We start from the raw sequence: 22,533 nt of genomic DNA, 5'->3' as shown, positions 1-22,533 counted from the left end.
GCTACTAAAAATGATCAGTTTCAGAACATAAGAAATTATGATGACATTTGAGATGTATGCAGAAATATGCATGCGAAACTACTCTGGACTTGTATAATAATATATGCATGGCATGAAGTTTAATACTGGTTATTGTGAAGTAAAGTACTTCAGAGTGTGTACTCATTACTGACTGTGTACTTCCGCCCCCCCTGCTCAGTGTTGTCATTACATGTCCGACAGAGAGGGGGCGCTGCAGAGCCGCCGTGTTGCCACGGAGACCACTCAAAACACCGTCGGGCTGTGATGCCTTCAATGTCCCGACTGGGTCTGGACTAAAGTCACTGCAGCGGCTCAACGCCGTCCTGTGAACACCGTTAGAGACCTCGTGTGTTTTCTGTCTGTGTGTGTGAATTAAACACACATTTTTAGGTGGCTGGATTACAAAGGAATAGCCGCTTTTACACTCAGACTTATCCAGCTCTTTAACGGGGGTGAGTACACGCAGTTTGTTACGGGACAGCGCTGCTAGGCTTTTAAGCTAGCTTGTTAAAGTCCCTACTATTGTCAGTTTCACACATATAAATCATAAACGATGTTTTTCTAACTGTGTGGGTGGGTTAAGTTTACTGTTCCTGCTGCTATACCGTTACTCCTTTGCACTAAATAACTGTTTTCCTGCACAGCTGCTGTGAATCTCGTGAAAATGCTATTTGCTAAACCCTGAAAATATTCTCAGATGAGAGGGACTGTTGTCTTTTTCTGTCTATTTCTAAGTGTGTAGCTAAGTATAGTCAGAGATCTGGTGATCGAAGCTAAACATGTAGTTAAGTGGCTTTCAGAGACTAGTTAACACTAAGTTTGGAAAGGGACCAATTTCAACTAGTTACTATAGCTGTAGCTGAGGATATTTCACTTGTAAAGACATAAAGATGACCAAAGATGTCACTTTAAGGTGCTCAAAAAGGTCTGTTGTTTTGTTTCTAGGCTGTATATTAAAAGTGTGACAGTATCATATTGTATACCTACATCTGCAATAACCACAGTTAGTACTATTGCTAGAGTATCCAGTATGAAATACTATTTTTAACTCAGGGTACACTTATGAGATTTTTCCTGGAGCTATAAATAAATCTTATTCAGCAAGATAACACTACTAGAGTAGTTCTCTACACACTTTACATTACTCATACATATGTTGTGCAATTATTGTAATGTGTGTGTAATGTGATGAACAGTAAGTTGTAGGAGAGCAAAATGTTTTTTATTTATATTATGTACAGTAATACTTTTCTGGGTTTGCCCCATTTGATCTGAAGTCTGCTAAGATCCTTTTCATTATTTATTCTTAGTTTAATATTTAAATCTTGTATTTGCTGCTGCTGGGATTTTTAATTTTGGTCTTCTAGTGTAACCTCACCCTATTCAGTAAGTGGGCTTGCTGATATGAGCTTGATTGACACTATCTTTGTTGTCTGATATCACATGACTGTCTCTGTAAAGTTTCAGTAGCCCTGAACCTTGTTCCACGCACCTAACAGAGACCAAATGTTTTGTATCACTGTGTTTGTTGTTGTATGTCCAGGTGGAATTGTTCACTTTATTCTGATTCTTCTAACCAAGACTCTTGGTCCCTTCCCAGCATCCCTCCCGCTGCTAGTGTAGCCGCTGAGCTAGAGTAGAACATGAGATCCCAGGTTTAATTAAGCTCACAGGAACAGATGGCCCGCTGGCAGTCTGTTTATCAGTGGTACACACCGCCCCTCTGAATGAAGCTAAATGCTTCTGCAGGGGAGGGGTTTGGGAGCTTGGACCAAGAGCCAGGGGAATAGACCTGCCAGACGTAATTAGCTGTGGGAATTAGGTAGAAAGGGAGGGGGGCTGTCATGTGGTGGTAGCTGACATTAGTGGATGACTGACTATATGTGACTATATGACATGAGCCTGGTGATTTTGACTGACAAAGCTGTCTTTATCCTTGTGGTACTTAGTAAGTAAAAATAATCAGGGCAGTGTACTTTGGAAACGATGCACAATTTTGGTTTCGGAAAAGAAAATACACAGGTATTTGTCAGGACTGTAATCTATTTAAAGCATAGCAGGTTAGAGAAAGAGGGCTCTACCTAAGCTCTACCGAACCTAACATATCCTCCTTATTGGCCTGCAAAGAACACTTTCACTCCTTACTCAGCACTTGTTTTTATGAAATATTATGAGTTTATTTCCTTAAACTGAACTAACATAAACTCCAGGTGAACATCTCATACTACCAAATTTGCTAATCCAGATTAATGCACGTAGCCTCCTTAGAATAGATTATAATCCACAGCAATCACAACATTGGCAGATCTGGTGTGTCAAGTATAACATTCCAATACAATATCTTTAATTAGCCTTCTGTACGCCGTCCGGCTACAGATGGATGTTTTGATTAAGCTGTTCATAAGGACAGGACAATTGGGAACAGGTGCACCCAAGCAAATGTTTGGCTGAGTCTGACGTGAAGGGATTTCAGGGTGACTGAGGCCAGAGAGCTTTCCATGTTAGCAGTTAGATTAGTGGTGTGATAGGTGAGAGGAGAGAGGAGCAAATGTTAGCCCTGATCAACAGGTAGCTGGCTAGCATCTCAAGGCAGCAGTGAGTGTCCAAATGCAAAATTATTTTAGCTGATTTTATTGATCCACAGGAAGAAAATGCTCATCATAATATATAAAACACAATTAACTAACAATTGAAATCAATACAGCAAAATAAGAACATTTCAAAATAAGAAAGAACATTTTAAGTGTTCAAACTGTTCTCAAATTATTTCCCCTAGAGCTGAAACAAAAGGATTTTTATTATTGATTAATCAGATCATTATTCCCCTCATCATTCAGAGTCTGCAAAATGATTTATTGAAAACAGTAAAATATTTCAGAATGTAATGCAATCTAAAAAACTCCAAACCTTTAAATAATTAACATGCTATATATCCGAAAATACATCTACCCCAGATTTATTATTCACAGCCTCTAAAGTTTATAATTTAGTTTTATCATCTGTTAGTTATCAATCACTCTGTCAGAGTAGTAAAAACCATTTAACTTCTCCGTAGTTCTCTAAGCATACAATAAAAGTGACAGTTGGGGATTTGTTTTCATCTTTATTGTTTTACACTTTACAAATTTGCCCTTGCATATAAGGAAAATGACAATCATTCTGTATGCATTTCAGGATAACAGATCAGAGAACATAAAGGACTACATCCTTCACCATAATGATATGGCACCTTATTTAAAGAGTTTCAGTGTATCATAACGCTGAACTAGATCTCAGGAAACACTGGGGTGGTTTGAACTGTACACGGCTGCAGCAGGGATGATCACATCCCATATGAATGGCTATGTGCAAGAGGCCCCTGGTCAGGCCAAAGGCCACAGGGAGAGAGCTGTGGACTGTCCAGGAGAGGGAAATACCCTTGTTAAATCTCCCCAATGCAATGCCCACATGGAGAGGATCCAGCACTACCAGGAGGAGCTAAGGAAAAGAAGAGAGGAAGACAACAGGGAGAAGCACAACATCAACCCCAACGCTTCACTGAGGCTCAAGAAGCTGTCGCAGAACCCCAAAGTGGGGATTGACAATCCCACATTTGAGGGGAAGGAAAAGGCAACCAAAGACACATCCTCCCAGGACCCTGTAGCTGGTGAGTCAAAACGAAGGGGGGTGAGTGTTAGAGGACCTTTACAGGAGTTAAAGAAGGTCAAAGGGAGGTTACAAAGGAGATCACAGAAAGAATAGGGATATGTGAGGCTTTACAAACATTCATTGAGAACAAAAGGCATCAAAACAATGACTATTGAGCAGGCAGAGCAGAGGTCATCGATGGAGGAGGGTGATGGCTATTCACCATTTCTACTTGTTTCCACTGCTGTTTCCACATAGCCAGACATTACTGGAACCAGAAAAATAATACTATATATATATATATATATATATATATACACTATATTTACTCAAGGTCTGTGGCTAAGCAGAAGGATCTTACATCAAAATGTACCTTACATCTCACAGCATTGGGCCAAAATCTGAGTGATGCAAAAGTCCAGTCCCACTGGATTCTAAATGTCTGCATCTCTAAAAGTCATCAAAACTAATTATTGATTGAAATGCACATGCTCAGAGTGACTTTGTTTCAGAATGGTTGATATAATAGATAACTTGAACACTTGTGAAGCTAAATTGCAAGATGCTAGTGCTATATGAGTGCAGACCATTTACCATTTACCAGATGCAGGTAGAATATACTGGTGGAAGCCTGCCATACAGTACAAAATTGTAAATTGCTTCAGATTTAGCTGTTGAACACTGATGTAGAAGCTACACATTGCATCTGTTCTTTTCATCTCACTCTCTGTGCCTCTTTCTCAGAATTGGAGGAGCTGATGCAGGCTCTGAAGTGGGTGCAGCAGTGCCTGACTGATGCACAGAGCCAGCAGGATGTGGATCTGATCATGCAACTCCTTGCCAAGGAGGACTTCAGGAATGCCTACGCTATCTACTGCGCTGTGTCCCAGCAGATGAGCAGAGTCAGTCCCACCTCACCCCTCACGTCACAGGCACAGGATCTTTGCCAGGAGGTATGCATAATACAGTTTTAATGATAAAGCAGAAAGAAACAAAAAGTGGACGCACTCTTAATTTACAGTTACAGTGACGTTTTTTGGAAAATCAGTGACAATTTGGACAGGGCTCAGTGAATATAAGTGGTTTTGTGTCCACAGATCCAGTATAAACAGAGGGAGAATATGCCCTTAGAATTATAAATAATTCATTATAATTTTTTTAGACATAATTAGTCATTCCACAAACCAATTCTGTATCTCAGGAGACTAACAGACTCTATGTTTTTGCATATGCTTAGATTTTACTTGCCAATTTGTGGTTTGGACTTAGAGGCAAGTACCTCTGTGAGGAAAGTAACTAAACAAACTAAATCAAGCATGAAAAATCTTTGCTTGAGGTGATGATTAATTCAACAAAGTTGCCAAGAAGAAAGCTATGCCAGTTTGAATAATTATGTAATAGAAATTGCCTTGTGGGTAACAAGGTGAGTGAAAAGTAAAATTAGGGATTTGTTGGACCCAGGCCATGCACTGAATGATATGGAAAGCAAGGGAAACAATAAGCAGAAGAAAGAACCAAATTAAATTAGAGAATTAAGGTCAAAAGAGGATAGGATAGGAGATACTCTGTATTTAAGATGAACAAGGAAGGGAATATGTACAATTGGGGTTCGGTATTCCACTTATTTGCAAAGATACTTTTTTTTTTCTTTCAAATCTTCCTGTAGACCAGTTGCCTTTTCATCTTTAAATAAGTTGAAGTACTGTCTCTTGAGCCCCAGTCGACAGTGACATAAGGTCTACATCTGTCTTTTTCCTTGAAAAAATACAAGCCGGTAATTGACTTGTGTCCCTGCAGGACCAAGCCTGTGAATGTTGAGAGCACAAAAGCAGCCTGTCACACAGAGCCTAGTTCCAATAAAAAAAAACTCAAATTGTGTTGATTTTCTATGAATTAAGTTGAACCTAGATGTTTGACAGACCCACAGTAGTCACTGTGTTATTATTAGTATCAACTTATGATAGTTGTAGCAGGAAAGAATGTAATATGGGTCTTCAAGTTCAGTCAGGCTTTTGGACTGTGATTTTTAGCTAGATGTATAAGGCCTCAGTTTGATGTAGGCTGCTGTGAGTTCATTCAAAGGCCACCAAACCACTGTTATAGAGTTTCTATTCCAGTCTTGAAAAACAGCAGTTTGAACATACAGGGGCTGACTGAAATGATCCATGCTGCCTCACATACAACACTTTGTCTTCATGTTTACAGTAAATGACTGTGCACACTTACTCTTCAAGCAAAGCTCGCAAGGTGCTTAACAATGCGTAATACAGTAGTGACAGTCAGTTTGGCCATTGGGTAAACTAATCTCCCAGCAGCTCTTGGTGCTGGCTGAGTGGCCCAGCACACCGCAGGAAGGAGGCCAGGATCTGGACGACCAGAAAAAGAAAGTCCAGCAGCTTACAACGGCGTGGGCCGAGGCACTGCACTGCTGGGGGGGAGGGGAAAGTGCGTCACCTTGTTAGTGAGAGCTTCGATTAGTATAATGGATGAACTAAGCTCTAAACAGAAGTTGACGAGGACGAGGCAGAAAGATGCAGCAGCAGACCGCCTAAAGGCCTACTGTCAGGATTCAGTTAACTCTTAAGCCACAACGAAAGCATCCTACCAGCAAATAACAACACAAGAACCCTGTGACAAAAATAGTGTCACAGGAAAGAGAAAAGAGACAAGAATGAAAATGAAGCAGAGTGGAATGTTTGTCGACACTGCAGACAGTTTAGCTATTAAAACGTCTGACCACGAAATCATGCTCCATATTTAGTTTTTTAGTGTTTATGGGACCTGCGTCACAGGACTTAGACTTAAATCTGACTCAATAGTTTTGTAGTTTTAGTGTTTTAAGTAAAATACTGTACTTTCCTTTAACTTGAGTCTATAGAAGAGAAATGAAGAGATTTTTGAAGTACATTTTATTATGTTAAATATGTTACATGTTTTAGTTTAACTTTGACCTGGTTGTTAGCCTGTCCCCTGTTCATATGTCTTGGTTCACCATATCACCGTATGTGTCTTTCTGTCCAGGTGCAGAAGATTCTCCAGTCCAGCCAACAGAAGGAAGGCGTGGAGCTCAAGACTCTGCTCACAAATCCTCATCTGCAGGTCAGGAATCAGCTTCCTAGCTATGATTTACTGCATCATTATCACCTTATGTAATAATTATACTAATGAAAATATAAGTATTGTTATATTGTACTGATTCTAATAGGGTAATTAATCCCCCTGCATTTTCCACTTTAATGTCAGAGGTCAGGTTAATGTATAGAGAAATTCATAAATTATGAAGAGCATTTAAGATCTCAATTACAGTGGACAGCAACAGTCCATTTCTTCAAAATTGCATCACTAAGGTGCTCTAAAGTTTTAACTAGTTGGTCTCAATAAAGGTCGTGCTTTAAACTAGGCTGTAAGAAGGCATGTAGTTAATAATTTAGAAAAAGGTTAAATATTACTATTAAACTATTATTAATATTTAGTTGTGAGCAAGATTGTCATTGTCACAGTGGAGTAGAAGACTGCTGCTTATGTCTCTGTCTATGTCATGCACTAGGTTTAGTTAAAGGATGTTCGATTCAACCTGTTTAGTAATGATCTTACCTTACCATTGCCAAGACTGCTGTTGGCGTAGCTGGCTGACTGGACAATTAAGATGTTCCTTTTAGGTGTGCCACGTGCTCCATCTTTACAGAAACGATTAGGCATCACAGGTACAGGCAGGCCACAGCTGTACAAAGAGTCACATTATAAAAAGCCTTACAAGCTGGATTTTGCTCGTCTTTGTGTCTACTTGGTAGGACATTGGCAAGTATTTTGCATATCAACATAAAAAGAGCAGAAAATCAAATTGTAGTGCTTTGGTATTGCTTAAACTACTGATGCTCCACATTTGTCAGTTTAAGTCTCAGTAATTTTTGTTTAGGAAAAGTTAAGTCACACTATCAGACTGTCTATCCATTCATAAGGCAGTAAGATGGAAAAAGGCCTCAGGTACATGACTCCACTGTGGAAAACTGTGAAAGTTGTAGGTCCTGACATAATAGCACCAGGGGTCTAATGTTTTATTCTTGTGACCATCTGATCTAAAGTTTTCCCACTGGCCTGTTAATCCCTCCACTTATTCAGAACCATGCAGCCAGCAGGTACCATGTGATGTGATAAGAGTCTGACCTTGTGGCACAGAAAGTGGAACCAATTATGTTGGTTTTTCCGCAGGGAAAATAGGACCATGTGAGTCACCCTGTAGTCTGTAGAGGTAGACAACCTCATACTCAAAACTAATAGAGACAGGTATGTGTGTGAGAGTAAGGGGGTCTCCTTCAGTCCACCTGTCCTGCATTCACCATTTTCTAGGACAGATTTTCCTCATGAGCAGTGAAGGTGTTTGATGATTAATGGAGGTGGATCCTGACTCCTAAATGCACGGGGAGATTAAGACAGATTGTGTGTACGCCACAGCTTAGTCCGGTCTCTGCTCTCTCGGGTCCCCTCTGCTGCAGGATAGAGAAACTAATTTGGACTGACGGTTATTAATTGTTGGGTACGGAACACTTGTCATGTTCAATGAAGTGAAGAAGCAAGCTTTATATTATTTCTGGCCGAGATGGGTTTGCTGACAGGTCTTGTTAACAAAGATGAGGGATGGATAGGCTTAGGGTAGCAGGTGCGTGTCTACAGTAAGGTAAAGAGTTTGGAAACTTGTTTGGCCATTACTTTATATTAACAAATACAAGCCATAAACATTTTGACCAAAAGTGCGTTAGATTTATAATGATTTAATTTCCATTCCAACCATATCTTTTACAATGAACATCATCCTGCATTCTGCTCTTTACCTGACTCTGCCTCCTCCATTATTTGTCTGTCTTTGTATCTGTCTGTTCTGTGTTTGTAAAATGTCTGTTATGTACATACTGTGTGTCTCTATGTGGGTATCTGTATTTGTTTTATGTGGCAGGCACTGATGCAGGCCCATGACAGCGTGGCAGTGCAGGAAATGGCAGAGGAAAATGTGACCCAGTACCTTGGAGAGACAGTTAAACTGGTGCGGCTGGAAAAGGCCCTCGACACTCCTTTGGTAGGACATCAACTATTAGTCTTTTTTAACCTCAGGCCTACTGTTTTCTTATTTCTTCCTACATTTTCACCATGTCTCAGGCATTTAAACGACTCTTTAATTAACTTGGCGAATGTTGGGCTACACAAGTCAAAGCAGAGAATCAGGTGTATGAGGTGGTTGTCTGTGTAGCCACGAAACAACAGGGCAGTAAAACATCTGTTGGTTTTAGTTCCAGACATCCAACCAGAAACATTTATAATGACATAAAGGTTTTCACAGTGTGTATCAGTTTATGACATATTAGCTGTGGCTTCACCTTCTGCTTTTAGCAGACTTGTTTCTCTCTGTTCTGTGTCATTTAAAAGATTATTGGTTTGAGATGTTGCATTTCTATTACATGATAATTATCTAGTGTTATCTGTCATATTCTGTCTGTGTGTGTGTGTGTTTGTTTGTTTTTGGCCATCAGGGTGCAACAGTACGAAATGATATGGACAGTGTGGTGGTGAGTCGTGTGGTGAAAGGAGGAGCAGCAGAGCGGAGCGGCCTCCTCAGTGAGGGAGATGAGATCCTGGAAATTAATGGGATTCCTTTACGTGGGAAACATGTCAATGAAGTCCATGACTTACTGGTAAAGACCAGGGCCTGTTCGAATGGTGCCCAGAAACTCCCAGTGCTCTGTTCATTATTTACTGCACAGTAGTTCATGGCAGAGTAGTGCTGTTACTCTCTACTTTAATTTCATAGGCATTAATTTAGGAATAGGCTACAGACAGGTAAATATTATGTACATTTAATCCTATAAAAGGCAATAGACATAAAGGGTGATCATACATCGTAGCTCGTGACAGAGTTTATCTACAATGCATATCTACCTCTAGGTTAATGCAAGATTTATTTGATATCAGTGATATTTGTGGGTTTAAGAGATCAGTTTTATCTTTGGAGAATAATAAAAATTACCGCTGAGTGCTGACTGCATTTACAGTATTTTATGGAAACATTGGTTCTCCAGCAACACTTGGATTATAAAATAACTTATTATGAGACCAATGTGCGGTGGCCAGGGTCTGTCAAAATCATTGTATTGTTTTGTTGCAACTTGTTTGCTTGTCTTTGGACTGCTTTATGGTGTTTGGTGCTTTGTAGGTTGGTTTTAGAATCCACCACATTCACCAGACCTCTCCTAGTCTAAGTCATACATTATTTCAATCAACAAGAGACTTACCATCTGCCTCCTTATTAATCTTTTTTGCTACGTACAATACTTTTTACTTGATGAAGGCCATGACCTGAAAAGCCCTGGTCTAAAAACAAAGTTGTTAGAAGTGTTGCTGGAGACCTGATCTTTCCTCTCATTTTGGTTTTCCTTGGAAATCCAACTTTGTATTTATTCTGGAAATTCTAATACCAGTAATTTCTTGTGCCAAATTCAGATGTGCGTTCTTTCACCTAAATACTAGAGCTGCTGGTTCTGAAAATGTGTATATCAGTAAAAGTATGAGTGATAATTTAGTTATTTTATGGAAAAGGATTACTGACCATGCTTAATTCATTGGATTTAATCTTTTTCTTCAGCAACAAATGCACGGCACTCTGACCTTCCTTCTCGTCCCGAGCTCTCAAGTTAAACCTGCGGCGCACAGACAGACTGTGGTAAGTCTCTTATGATATGTGCATAAGCGAGAGTGAGAGAGAATGCCTGTCGGCATGCAGCACCAAAGTTGACACTTTCAACCTCATTTTCAGATGCATGTACGAGCTTACTTTGACTACGACCCCTCTGATGACGCCTTTGTGCCATGTCGAGAGCTGGGCTTGTCCTTCCAGAAGGGAGACATCCTCCACGTCCTTAGCCAGGACGACCCTAATTGGTGGCAGGCCTACAGGGATGGAGATGAGGACAACCAGCCCCTGGCTGGACTCATTCCAGGTGTGAATCATACTACAGCTGAATATTAATATTTAGCTTGTTTTACAAGGCCATACTACAGTACCCATTATAAAATATAAAAGAATCATAGGCAAGTTTGTGTTCGTCACTTTCTTTATTTTTAATACAGGCTAGTGGTCATATACATCGCACAAAACAATAAAATCTGTCAGTGTAATTTAGCAGAATATGTCACCCACAGTTTTTGTAGACTGTATAAAAGCATTCTTCTTCAGTTAATTATTTCCCTACACTTATCACCAACAGCCATTGACCACCCAAACCTTTGTAAGTGAAATTCATGAAACATACATAACATGAATGGTATATGAAGTAATATAAGCTAAACATATTAAAGCTAAAAGCTAATCCCGCATAATATACTGACAGGTTGTTTATTACCTCCATCCGTAGTAGTTCGCAGTCACAGAAAAGCACCTGCCTATCTGTGACTAATAACTAATCTGGCTACATGAACGATCTTGGCAGGAAACACCACCCATCTGCCACATCAAGCAGATTAAAACAAACACCTTATTTGTGATTACTCTTTGACCTGGCCTGTTGTGGCTGGAAGAAAAAGAGGTTAAGCACTGGAAATGGAAAGTGGGCCATGGCTTCGCCTGTTCTTCAGCACGCCTGAAATGTCTAGGAAGAGTATGAATAATAATTCTAGGTTAAATAATAACTATGTCAGACATTTTGTTCATCACCAGTTAAGTATTTAATCACATTTTGAACTTTGTCTACTTTATAAATGGAAAGAACACTAGATTTGTGAGTCTGTTAGGTAGCTGACTTTTTTTCTGTTTGCTTTTCTCAGGGAAAAGCTTCCAGCAACAGAGAGAGACCTTGAAAAAAACGATAACTGACAGGAGTCGGGAGCATCAAGGTGAATGGACCATGTTGAGACACAGTGTGGTTTTAAAAACACAGTTGACTTGCAAACTCAAACATAAAACATATAGCATTCACTGTGACTCGTGTGAAAATACAACTTTTAGAGTCGAGAGAATTGTAACAAAGTTAAATGACAATCTGCCTTTAAAACCTGAATATGTTTTACTTTTTTAAGGGAAGCTTTGGTATCCAAAGAAGAACAAGAAACAGAGGAAGAAGAGCACATCAAACTTTAGCAAAAACACTGGTAAGAATTTCTCATCAGTAGTTTAATAGGTGGGTTTGTGGTTTAAGAAGGTGCTAGACAAGTCACGTCTACCACTGTCGCTCCTCATTTACCACCTGTGACAGACACTTCCACTCGTGTCCACACATTGTTAGTATTAACCTCACACGTTAGCCAGAGTTAACACATCTTGTCGTTGTCACAGCAGCTTGTCCAGACTCCATGTGTCACAGGTCAGATTAGTCTTTAGTCCTGTCTTCACAGACAGGATAAGGGAGGCACCAACAGGTGTGTAGCAGGCACATAAATGGCTTGGAGGGACCTGTGGCATTTTTGTTTCACACAGTTATACATGGATGCACATAATGCCCCCTGACCAACTGCACAACTGTGGTTGTGTATTTTCTGTGTGTATAGCTGAGCATATGAACCAAGATCTCAAAGGGAGGCACTGAAAAAACAGAATCTAAGCAAACCACTAATAACACTGTGTGGTCTCCTGTAGACCTTCCTCTCACCTCCACACAAAGGTCAGAGGTCAGATTTAGATACAAAATAGCAGCTCAAGAGCTAGAAGGGATTTGGTATGTTGTTCAGGAGTGTATCATTAACCCCTGCCTTTCTGTATCTTCAGACTATGATGACATCCTGACCTACGAGGAGATGTCCCTTTACCACCAGCCAGCCAATCGTAAACGTCCTGTAGCTCTGATTGGTCCGACGAACAGTGGTCACGATGAGCTACGACGAAGGCTTCTGTCCATTGAACCAGAAAGGTTTGCTGTCGCTGTTCCACGTAAGTCCGTGTTTTTTGAAGGTCCGAGATGCATATTAAATATACAATTGTGTTAGAAGAAGAAAAAAACTTGGTTACATTGTCAAAAAATTCTAAGGAAATGACACATTTTAAACAAGAGGAGTTTCTTGCATTAACTCAAATGAAACTATGAATTATTTCTTTTCATGGCCCAGACACAACCAGAAACTCAAGGATACATGAACGAAATGGTCGTGAGTACCATTTTGTGAGTCGGTCTGCCTTTGAAACTGACTTGGCAGCAGGGAAGTTCATTGAGTCAGGCGAATATGAGAAGGCCTTGTATGGCACCAGCACAGACTCGGTCCGACACGTTATCAACTCTGGACGCATCTGTTTGCTTTGCCTTCACACCAGGGTAGGAGCCTGAGTTCTTGTGACTGACGAGCCATGTTTCTGTCTAACATGTTAATTACAAACCCCACTCTGTTTTGATCTTGATCACTGTGGCTTGGCCAGAATATAATTACACCTTTTTATATCCTGTACAAAAATCTCACATTGTTTTTTGCTTGATAAAAAGTCCTTACGTCTGTCCGATATAGCAAACTTTTTTATAGTAACAAAAACAAGAAGAAACCATAGTAGTGCTTGGTGTGGTCTCATTTTAATCTTTTGCTTGTATGGTTCTGAACTTCCACTCATCAGTCACTTCGAGTGTTGAGGTCTTCCAACCTCAAGCCATATGTCATCTTCATCGCCCCTCCTTCTCAAGAAAGACTACGCACCCTACTGGCCACAGAGGGCAAAACACCAAAGGTATCCATTTTACAGCATGAAAATGTGTATTTCACACTTTTATACATGGTAGAAATGTCATAGTTTGTTACACATTTCAGATTATATATTGCAAAATTAAATTAATCTTGAGTAGTTAGTCCCCCTCGTGTTCTTAAATTCATGTCTCGTTTTCCATGCACAGCCAGAGGAGCTGAAGGAGGTCATCGAAAAGGCCCGTGAAATGGAGCACAACTTTGGCCACTTCTTTGACGCAACCATAGTAAACATGGATCCAGATCAAGCTTTCCACGAGCTACGCAGGCTGATTGACAAGCTGGACACTGAGCCACAGTGGGTGCCCACCTCTTGGCTGTGCTAGAGGTCACATGGTCTCTGTAAGGAATCTTAGGGAGGACGAAGGTAATGTGAAAAACAGCGTGCATTGTCCTGGAGATAGTAAAATAAGGGAGAGTGGTAAATCTTCACTGGTTTCTCACTTGCACTTTCTCCTTGTTTGTTGGAGGTGATTGTTACCACATCGCAGGGACGGACTCGAGTTTCTTACATTTCTTTTTGTTGGTGTGTGTGTTTTTTTCTTTCTGTGGTTTCTTGTTCATTTGAGATTTATGAAAAGTCATTTACCAAACAAATAGAAATTTCTATTGTATTCTTAATAGTTATTTATAAATGTAAATATATATTTTCTAGATAAAATATTTTATCATTACATTTTGCTTGATATGCAAAACGATACACTTAACTGAAAGAGTGTTGATGTTGCAATTATTGAATGGCTGCCTGCAAAAGTCCAAGACGTCTTTATGCCAGAAGAAGCACTTGTGTTAAAAGTGGCTGCAGTGTAACGTCTTCCATTCAGAAATAAGTAAGAGAAAATGCTCTGTACTCTACAGTTTGTGGTACTACACCAGTGTCAGTATTATTTTTCTGCCGTTCTATGTTTAAACAAACTTTAAATATAAGGTTTTGTCTCTGATATTGTATAATATGAGCAATAATATCATGCTGTGAGTACTGTTGAGATTGTTTTTTACCAGTATTGGACAAACAAAACTTCATATAGTTTAGTGTAACTTTAACAGTATTGTTTCTTTGCAGGGTAAAAGTTCAGGAAAATAAAGTGTTAATAAAACTGGATATATATATATATATATATATATATACAAATGTACAAACTGTATGCACTGATTCATCTTTGCAATGTCTTTATATCGTTATATCACAGGATGCGTGATATAACAAGTTTTATAGCGAGTTTTATTTTATATTTTGCAATTCCCCATTCCTCACCTAACCTGGTTACCTGAATCCTCCGCAGCACAAGTTAAGAGAAAAGCTTCTTAAGAAGACAAGCAGGCAATGGTTGACTATTGAACATGTTTATTGGGATGAAGTGTTGGGCTTTACCGACTTGCACACTTATTTTACAGTGGGTGGGGTCACACTGGGGGTTCTGGTGTAACATCCTCACATGAGGTAACAGCAACCCCGTGATATGAGGTCAGCAGCAGGACATGCTTCCACAACAAGGACTCACACACTCATTGAAAACTACAACCACTTTAAGCTTTACAGCATGCGATGGCCCTACAGATTGTGAGAAAACAGAAGTATTTACAAGCCGATCACTCACATGGAATGCTTCTTCTTAATTTCACTCCCTTCACATATTTATAATCTTAATATTTTGATTATGGTTTAACAGTGAAGCGACAACACTTCTGTACAGTGACAAATCTGGAAACAAACACTTCCTATCAGCACTGGGACAACGATTCATCACACACAAATAACACAAAAACAACGTCCTCATTTCAATTAGAAGACGTAGATATGGCCAGAGAGGCACAGAATAAATATGATGATTGGTGATATCAGGGACTTTTGGCCTGAAGAAGCATGTCACTCAAACAGCAGGTCTTCATCTGTCTCCTCTGTCAGCATGTTAGCCGGCTCTGCTATGGGACCCAGCTTAGCCAGACGAGCTGCAATCTCCTTGTCTGTCCTTTCCCTGAGCTGCTTCTTCTTCTCCTGGATCTTCTTCAGCCTGGAACAGCAGGAAAAGATGGTTAAGTTGATAATAGAACAACCTTATTTTTTTGTAGATAATATTGTGTTAAACTGTAAAAACCTCAGTGTAAGTTTAGACACTTCAAACTAATTTCTGTCAGCATGTTTACCTGTAGAACTCCTCTCGTTCTCTCTCATCCAGTTCTGTGATGATGTAGGTGAGAGTGCGATCAATCCTGGGAATAATTACTGCAAAGTGGATTAACGATTAGTTCAGCTATAAAAATATTTCCTCTGAAATTCTTTGAGGAGAAGTGTGAATTTACCATGCTCAATAGCATTCACACGGCGGTTGGTAATCTTGATGGCTTCATCCAGAGTGACAAAGGATGTCTGTGGACGAAAAGTGTCCAAATGTTAAATACAGAGTAAAAATTGTAGTACATTAATAAGCATTTTGAAGTTATTAAAGTAGCATCATGTCAATGTGTTAATTAAAGCTGAAATGAATGAATCATGACACCATTGTAACAGCACCACCTACCTGTAAGGAGGCCAACTCCACGAGCAGCTCAACAGCCCTGGCATAGTTCCTCTTCAACCTGGAGAGCTGCTCTCCTCCTCTGGCCAGACCGGTCAGCTCATAACCTGACAGACACAGTGAGAACTCACTGTCACTCAATCCTCATAAAACCAGTTTATTTGTTTAGTTATGTCCAGATGAGTAAGTGAGGCATGACTTACTGTCCCCGCCTTCTTGGTAGTGCTCAAAAACAGGTAGAGTAACACCTGTAAGGAAAATAAACAGTGAAAAGACGCATTATAACAAGTCCTGGCTCCTGTCACTCAGCAACAATAATTAAAAGATAAAGAAAAGATGTCATTTTTAAGCTAACCTGCCACATTGTCCTTTTTGGCTCGGACCTTCACCTGGGCTTTGTTGACATTCTGGATAACAGTGGTGCTGTGGACACAATGACAGATGCTGTTCATACGCACATCTGTACTAAAGGTAATACCACATGACATCATCTTATTGTGATTCTCACCTGAAGTCTCCAGCTGCAAATTTGGCTTCAGCCAAAGAGAAGGCCGCCTCTCTCATCACCTCTCCCATCTTAGTCTTAGTCTAAAGGACAGAGATAAGAAGACAAAACCTACCTTTAGGAAATAGTTAGGAATGAACACCGAAATATCTAGTTGAAATTAATAGATCTGGTTTTCTTAATTAGTCTAAGGGGCATTATTTTTTTTACATCCTATTAATATTAGTAACAATTTCTATTTGGTCTACATTCATAGTAAGGTGAACCTGAGTAACGTGAAATTTTATGTAAAATGCAGAAGAACTAAGTTAATTATCAGCGAATTTGAACTGACTTCGATGATTTTGCGAAGGATCTGACGGAAGCGCATGGAGAGGGCGTCAGACTTCTTCTTGAGCAGGTTGCGGCCAGTTTGTGCCCCTTTCAGTCGAGCTTTCATGATGGTCTGGGCCCTGCAACACCAAACAAAACCTAGTCATGCCAAACCATATTATATTATACAGTATATTTCGCCATACCTTCAGATCACCTGTTACAAGTGGAAGAGTTTTCCATAGGTCATGATATTTGACAAAAGAGGATTCATACACAACATATTTATGTCTGTGTTACAGATCGGCATTACACAAATAGTAATTCTTATTGTTTCAAAGAAGCTGAGCTGTTCTAAATGCTACATATCACAGTTCAATGACCTTTGCAAACAAGGATTAGTACTTCATCAGTTTGTAACACAAAACATTTTAATCATATACAGGTCAAAAACCCTTCAAACAACCATTCTCCAGTTGTTGTTTTTTTCTCACACACAAAGGGATTTCAAAAGTTGAATATGACTGAATCAGTGTAGTAGTGAAATGACTCGACCTTGCAGACAACACAGGAAACTACTGTAACCAGTACATACTCAAGTTACACCATGTTAAAGTCAAGGTTTGTACTCTTTGGAGGTCAGTATGTTTCACACACCTTCTCAAAGTGACAGCTCACACTTGGATGATATTAGAAACATCACATGACAAAAGTAGTACTCTTCCTCTTTTAAACAGCAACCCAGGACTGATATAAACTAAAATTGTGCGTAGATCACGATGTGGAACAAAACTGTCATTCCTTTGTGAGGGATAGATGAAGATGAGAGCAGGAAATCCTACATCTGACAGACTAAAAAGTAGAAAATCAACCAAAGATCATTATTTTAGATGATTAAACAGCTGCAGGGAGACAGCAACTAGCTAGCAAACAAGCTGCTTACATTCTGGAAGGGAATATGTCGATCCTGTCTTTTCCAGACATCTTCTCGTCTTTTGATCGATGATTACTCTCTTCTGTTTACCTCAGTCCCTAAAACTAACACCGACGCGTTAGGTTTTAGTGTAGTTTAATTGCAAAAACGGCTATTTTTCGTGCAGGATAAGCCGCATAGAAGGAGCTGATGATCGTGATCTTGTCCGACTCCGTCCGTGGTGATCAGCTGGTCTCTGGTCATGTGATCGAAGCGAAGTCGTTCTGCACATGCGTGTGGCAGGAAGCTCTGACGTTCCCTTCCGGGTCGAAAAATTAGCACACCCATGAATGTGAGCTAGCGGGCCCGACGTCTTCATTTAAAAAAAACTAAGAGATTATAATCGGACATTTAAACTCTTTCACTACAGAAACCTCCAGTGTATCGTTCTGTAACCGTATGACACAGGTGAGTGTTTGTTGACGAAGACGATGTTTAAATGGTGAGTGGGGAACAGACGTGGATGCCAGCTGGCTAGCTAACTGTTAGCCTGCGCAGCGGTGCGTGTGCCGCATGTGAGCTGGGAACCGGGTTGTTAGCTCTTAAGCTAATGGGCATAAAAGTTATTATTGTCATCCTTAAATGAAAGTATCGTGTGTTGATGTCGTTCATAATAGCGGTTACCGAGCACAGCCACTGCCGTTTTACAATTTAAGGGATTCGTCTTCCTGTTTGTTTCTTTCACATTTCGCTAATAACATAAAAGAGCAAGGGGGCTTCTCGTTTGTCTGCGTTGCATCATCCCATTCAAAGCTTAACGTGAAATAAATCTACCAGTGCCACCTCACTTAACTCTGCTTTGTGTCCCTGTTGTTGTTTGAGGAACACTTTTCCAGGTTAGATGCAGTCATATAGCCTCTGAAAATGAATAAGAGGGAAAATGTAATTAAAAGCGTGTATTCTCGTTGTTTTTGTGGCTTTTTGTTTGACAAACGAGGACTGGATTAAATATTTTGTCCAAACTGGACACAGGTCGAAACATCTCTCTCATGATTTCCAGTCGTTATTTTACAAATTGTAAGTAAAGCAGTTTTTGAGAGCCTGTACGATGTGGTTCAGTGAACACGGTATTTCAAGATCTGACAAAATCAAAACAGTATAAATAATAAAAGAAAAAAATAGAGAATAGGTTGTTCAGTGTTGTCATGAAGTCACTAACTATGTAGTAGTTAAGTTGATTATGGTGGATGGTTTTTCCAGAAACTAACTTCAGCATCATTGTGAATGTGATTTTGAGCTGTGCTGCTGCAAGGCTGCATTTGTTATAGGAAGATATATCTTATAAACTGGCAACCGAATAAAAATCAGACAAGCAGGAGCAGAGCGGCTGTGGAGGTTTGTGGATTGTATTTTACATTGAAACAGGTTTTAGTTTAGGATCAGGGTCAAGAGATCTAAATATGTGCTTGTACCTCGGTCACACTAACCTTCTTTGCTTCATGTGGAGCAGTGCCTGGATTTGGTTTTTCAGCCATGGTTTCCAACCTCTTTGACTTGTTGTGACCCTTTAGAATTGAAGTAATATCTTCTTGACCGCACCTAACTTTAGTCAGTGTCCCTGTCTGGTTCACAGTGTATAACGTTCTTACATCGGTACATTCTTCAAGCCTAAGCAAGTTTTTCTTAAAGACATTAAACTGCTTCTACTGGAGTTTTACTTTTCATAATATGCAAACTGATCATGACCTGTTCTAAGATTTAACCTCAGTCTTTCTGTTTCTATCCTCAGCGATGCCGGGGCTCAGCTGTCGATTTTACCAGCACCGGTTCCCAGAGGTGGAGGATGTTGTGATGGTGAACGTGAGGTCCATTGCTGAGATGGGCGCCTACGTCAGCCTCCTGGAGTACAACAACATCGAAGGCATGATCCTCCTGAGCGAGCTGTCACGTCGACGTATCCGCTCCATCAACAAGCTCATCCGCATCGGCCGCAACGAATGCGTGGTTGTCATCCGAGTAGACAAAGAGAAGGGTAGGTACAGACATACAGACAGAGGCGTACTGAGCAATAGAGATGAGGGTCAGCTGGTTCTTTTTTTATTTTTTTTATTTGGTTGTAAGGATTAAAATGGCTTCTGGAGTAGACTCAATGGAACATCCGTTATAAAGATTTGTGCATCTAACAATATGATGTAGAACAATTCATTTATTGTCATTGACAGGCTTTTGAATTCAGAAAGAGAATAATGCTTTACTCTAAAAATATCAGTAATGACAGCTGCTTATCACAAATGTCCAGAAGACAAACCAATGTCTGTTTGCCGTAAGAGAGGAGATAATGTAACGTTGGTTATTTAGTCCCATCAACTGTACATTTTTTAGGCATTCAACTGGTAATGATGTCAAAAAGCAGCATGTTGCAAAGCTTTAATTGTCAGGTGTTGTGTGATACTATTTAAATTGGACGTTTTTGAATTCCTGTCAATGCATGTCTTCACAACTTTCTCTCCAGGATACATTGATTTATCGAAAAGAAGAGTTTCACCAGAGGAAGCCATTAAGTGTGAAGATAAATTCACCAAATCTAAAACTGTAAGTCACAATGTTATTGTACCCAGAATTTGCTTTGCATTTTCTTCTTTATCGACGTCAGTGTAAACTTGGGATTACAGAAGTGCCTCCTGACACGTGTTAAGTGAATTTGTTTGTTCATGCATGATGTGAATAGAGAGGGAAGCTAAATACCTCCTTTCCTATGGGTAAATCTCTGACTTATTGAAAAGTAAAATTTTGTTAATGTTCCTTTTGTAATCTGAACTGACTCAGGATGTTGTGTTTGCAGGTGTACAGCATCCTGCGACACGTGGCGGAGGTGTTGGAGTACAGTAAAGATGAGCAGCTAGAGAGTTTGTACCAGCGTACTGCCTGGGTCTTTGATGAGAAATACAAGAGGCCCGGATACGGAGCTTATGATGTCTTCAAACAAGCCGTATCGTAAGTTATTGTGTGTGAGGGATTTGGGTTCCCTATTCAGTCAATCTTCTTGGAAGTTAAAAAAATAATATATATCACACTTAACAATTAGAAATGTTGCTATCGTAAGACGGTAGAAAGAGCTTATTTTTTCCCTTTCTTTGTTTGATCATCCAGAGATCCCGCCATCCTAGATGGTCTGGACCTTACAGAGGAAGAGAGGAGCGTGCTGATCGATAACATCAACAGGCGACTCACTCCACAGGCTGTCAAAATCAGAGCTGGTAAAAAGCTGCCATCCATTGTTTTCACCAGCTGTAGTTGTGCATGAAGTTTGGTAGCATCTCATTTGGCGTTGCAGTATGAAGTAACACATTTTGTTTTCCCTGCATAACCTGCAGACATTGAAGTGGCATGCTATGGGTATGAGGGCATTGATGCAGTGAAGGAAGCTCTGAGGGCTGGGCTCGGCTGTTCCACAGAGGCCATGCCCATCAAGGTAATTCTCTTGTCTTGTTTAGACAACAGGAAGTTCTCGTGTTCTGTACTGCATTTTTATTTCAGTAAGAGTTGGAAACTGTAAAGTTTGTAGTTTAAAATAGATGTGTGTTTTCTGACTGTCTTCTGATTAACAGATCAACCTGATCGCTCCCCCTCGCTACGTGATGACAACGACCACTCTGGAGCGCACGGAGGGCCTGTCCGTCCTCAACCAGGCCATGGCTGCTATCAAGGAGAAGATTGAGGAGAAGAGGGGCGTCTTTAACATCCAGATGGAGGTGAGTCGCTTCTTTACATCATCACTGCTTACTGAAAAAAAAAATGTGTTCACTGCAGGCTACTGCCGTCTAAATGTCGGGTTTTTATATATTTGACATCTTAATATTGCTTGATAGACATTTAAGGGCATAGAAGTTGCTGGTTTTAGTTGGAAGCACCCATACAGAGACTTCTGAAACTGACTTCTTCAGTTTAGTCCTGTTCTTCTTTAGCAATGACACCGTAGTAGGAACAAATTAGTGTTTCCAAATTAAGAACAAGCACTTTTACCCATGTGGCTCAGCAGTAGCAGCGTCATTCACTAAAAAGAAAAGCGAGACCCTCCCTAAGTCTTACGTTTTTATTTTTTTCCTCCTTCATGACACCTGCCAGGCTTTAAAAGCCTTGTCTATTAACCCCTGGAACACATATCTGGCTTTATTTTGTATTTGTACACAAGATGTAAATTAACACCACTGTCCTGTTCAGCCCAAGGTGGTGACAGACACGGACGAGACAGAGCTCGCCCGGCAACTGGAGAGGTTAGAGAGGGAGAATGCAGAGGTGGACGGAGATGATGACGCTGAGGAGATGGAAGCCAAAACGGAAGACTAAAATCAGTCCTTGGAGGAATTCTGGTGGGAAAAAATATCAAAATGTGGACAGACCTGGCTACAGCCACTCATTCCAACAGTTGTTAACTTTCATATTGCGAACATTAACTGCAGCTAATAGCTCATTGGCAAACGCCCCGGCTTGTTTGTTAGCAGGGTTTGACTCACAGGACATGGACACAAGAAAGTAAAATTTCAAATTAAACATCAGTATATCAGTTTCTATTTTGAAGTACACCAATTTGAATAAATGATAACTCTTAAACAACAAAAGCTTTTTACAAGCAGTGGCCTTCACTTACCTCTTGCTTAAGAGCCCAGTGTCTTGAGTATGCGTGGCGCTTCATCTGTGGCTGGTCACTGGATGTGATTTAAAGGAGAAATGCATAGGCTCGTCTGTCTCTTCACCAATCACTGGTGACTTGTGCTGTTTCTCTTCCAGTTAAAGGATTTCTACGGGCAAAACCTGCTCCTGTTTAGCCAACAAGGCATCAATAAAGTTCTGGAAGTTTTGATGTGAATGCGTCTTTGTCAGCTGATATGAAAAGACCAAAGTAGCACTACACATAATGTCAAGGTGGGAAAACCAAA

General features: G+C 40.2%; 3 protein-coding genes across 4 annotated transcripts; 2 read left to right on the top strand and 1 right to left on the bottom strand.

Moving 5' to 3' along the window:
- The first annotated feature begins 277 nt into the window (after nt 1–277).
- On the top strand, nt 278–14,442 carry mpp5b (membrane protein, palmitoylated 5b (MAGUK p55 subfamily member 5)). 2 transcript variants are annotated; one of them, XM_026340669.1, is made up of 14 exons: nt 278–473; nt 3,196–3,667; nt 4,393–4,601; nt 6,670–6,747; nt 8,612–8,719; nt 9,171–9,332; nt 10,280–10,357; nt 10,451–10,634; nt 11,458–11,526; nt 11,710–11,781; nt 12,395–12,556; nt 12,733–12,935; nt 13,226–13,336; nt 13,500–14,442. In XM_026340669.1, the coding sequence occupies exons 2-14, from the start codon at nt 3,340–3,342 to the stop codon at nt 13,674–13,676; spliced, it is 1,941 nt and encodes a 646-aa protein (XP_026196454.1). In that variant the 5' UTR covers nt 278–473; nt 3,196–3,339; the 3' UTR covers nt 13,677–14,442. The 2 variants fall into 2 exon arrangements, with proteins under 2 accessions (XP_026196454.1, XP_026196453.1); XM_026340668.1 differs by having other exon boundaries at nt 8,600–8,719.
- Nucleotides 14,443–14,678: 236 nt separating this feature from the next.
- On the bottom strand, nt 14,679–17,848 carry atp6v1d (ATPase H+ transporting V1 subunit D). The gene is made up of 9 exons (XM_026341235.1): nt 17,627–17,848; nt 16,706–16,823; nt 16,375–16,454; nt 16,222–16,289; nt 16,070–16,114; nt 15,870–15,973; nt 15,652–15,718; nt 15,496–15,574; nt 14,679–15,362 (listed from the first exon to the last, which is right to left on the bottom strand). Exons 1-9 carry the CDS (start codon nt 17,665–17,667, stop codon nt 15,218–15,220), a joined length of 747 nt encoding a protein of 248 aa, XP_026197020.1. The 5' UTR covers nt 17,668–17,848; the 3' UTR covers nt 14,679–15,217.
- Nucleotides 17,849–17,912: 64 nt separating this feature from the next.
- Nucleotides 17,913–22,457, top strand: eif2s1b (eukaryotic translation initiation factor 2, subunit 1 alpha b). Its single transcript, XM_026341234.1, has 8 exons — nt 17,913–18,064; nt 19,386–19,628; nt 20,109–20,188; nt 20,439–20,590; nt 20,747–20,853; nt 20,971–21,068; nt 21,205–21,348; nt 21,818–22,457. Exons 2-8 carry the CDS (start codon nt 19,388–19,390, stop codon nt 21,941–21,943), a joined length of 948 nt encoding a protein of 315 aa, XP_026197019.1. The 5' UTR covers nt 17,913–18,064; nt 19,386–19,387; the 3' UTR covers nt 21,944–22,457.
- Nucleotides 22,458–22,533: the final 76 nt, after the last annotated feature.

Source organism: Anabas testudineus, chromosome 24, assembly GCF_900324465.2.
Source record: "Anabas testudineus chromosome 24, fAnaTes1.2, whole genome shotgun sequence".
NCBI lineage: Eukaryota > Metazoa > Chordata > Actinopteri > Anabantiformes > Anabantidae > Anabas > Anabas testudineus.
Note: the sequence above shows the minus strand (reverse complement) of the source record. Positions and strands in the feature narration are given on the sequence as shown.

Coding starts and splice junctions, on each gene's coding strand:
- eif2s1b (XM_026341234.1), top strand. CDS start 19,388: ATGCCGGGGCTCAGCTGTCGATTTTACCAGCACCGGTTCCCAGAGGTG. Junction 20,854..20,970: donor GGCTGTCAAAATCAGAGCTG/GTAAAAAGCTGC, acceptor CATAACCTGCAG/ACATTGAAGTGGCATGCTAT. Junction 21,069..21,204: donor CAGAGGCCATGCCCATCAAG/GTAATTCTCTTG, acceptor TCTGATTAACAG/ATCAACCTGATCGCTCCCCC.
- mpp5b (XM_026340668.1), top strand. CDS start 3,340: ATGATCACATCCCATATGAATGGCTATGTGCAAGAGGCCCCTGGTCAG. Junction 11,527..11,709: donor CAGGAGTCGGGAGCATCAAG/GTGAATGGACCA, acceptor TACTTTTTTAAG/GGAAGCTTTGGTATCCAAAG. Junction 12,936..13,225: donor TGCTTTGCCTTCACACCAGG/GTAGGAGCCTGA, acceptor TCCACTCATCAG/TCACTTCGAGTGTTGAGGTC.
- atp6v1d (XM_026341235.1), bottom strand. CDS start 17,667: ATGTCTGGAAAAGACAGGATCGACATATTCCCTTCCAGAAT. Junction 16,824..17,626: donor GACATATTCCCTTCCAGAAT/GTAAGCAGCTTG, acceptor TTGGTGTTGCAG/GGCCCAGACCATCATGAAAG. Junction 15,974..16,069: donor CTACCAAGAAGGCGGGGACA/GTAAGTCATGCC, acceptor TGTGTCTGTCAG/GTTATGAGCTGACCGGTCTG.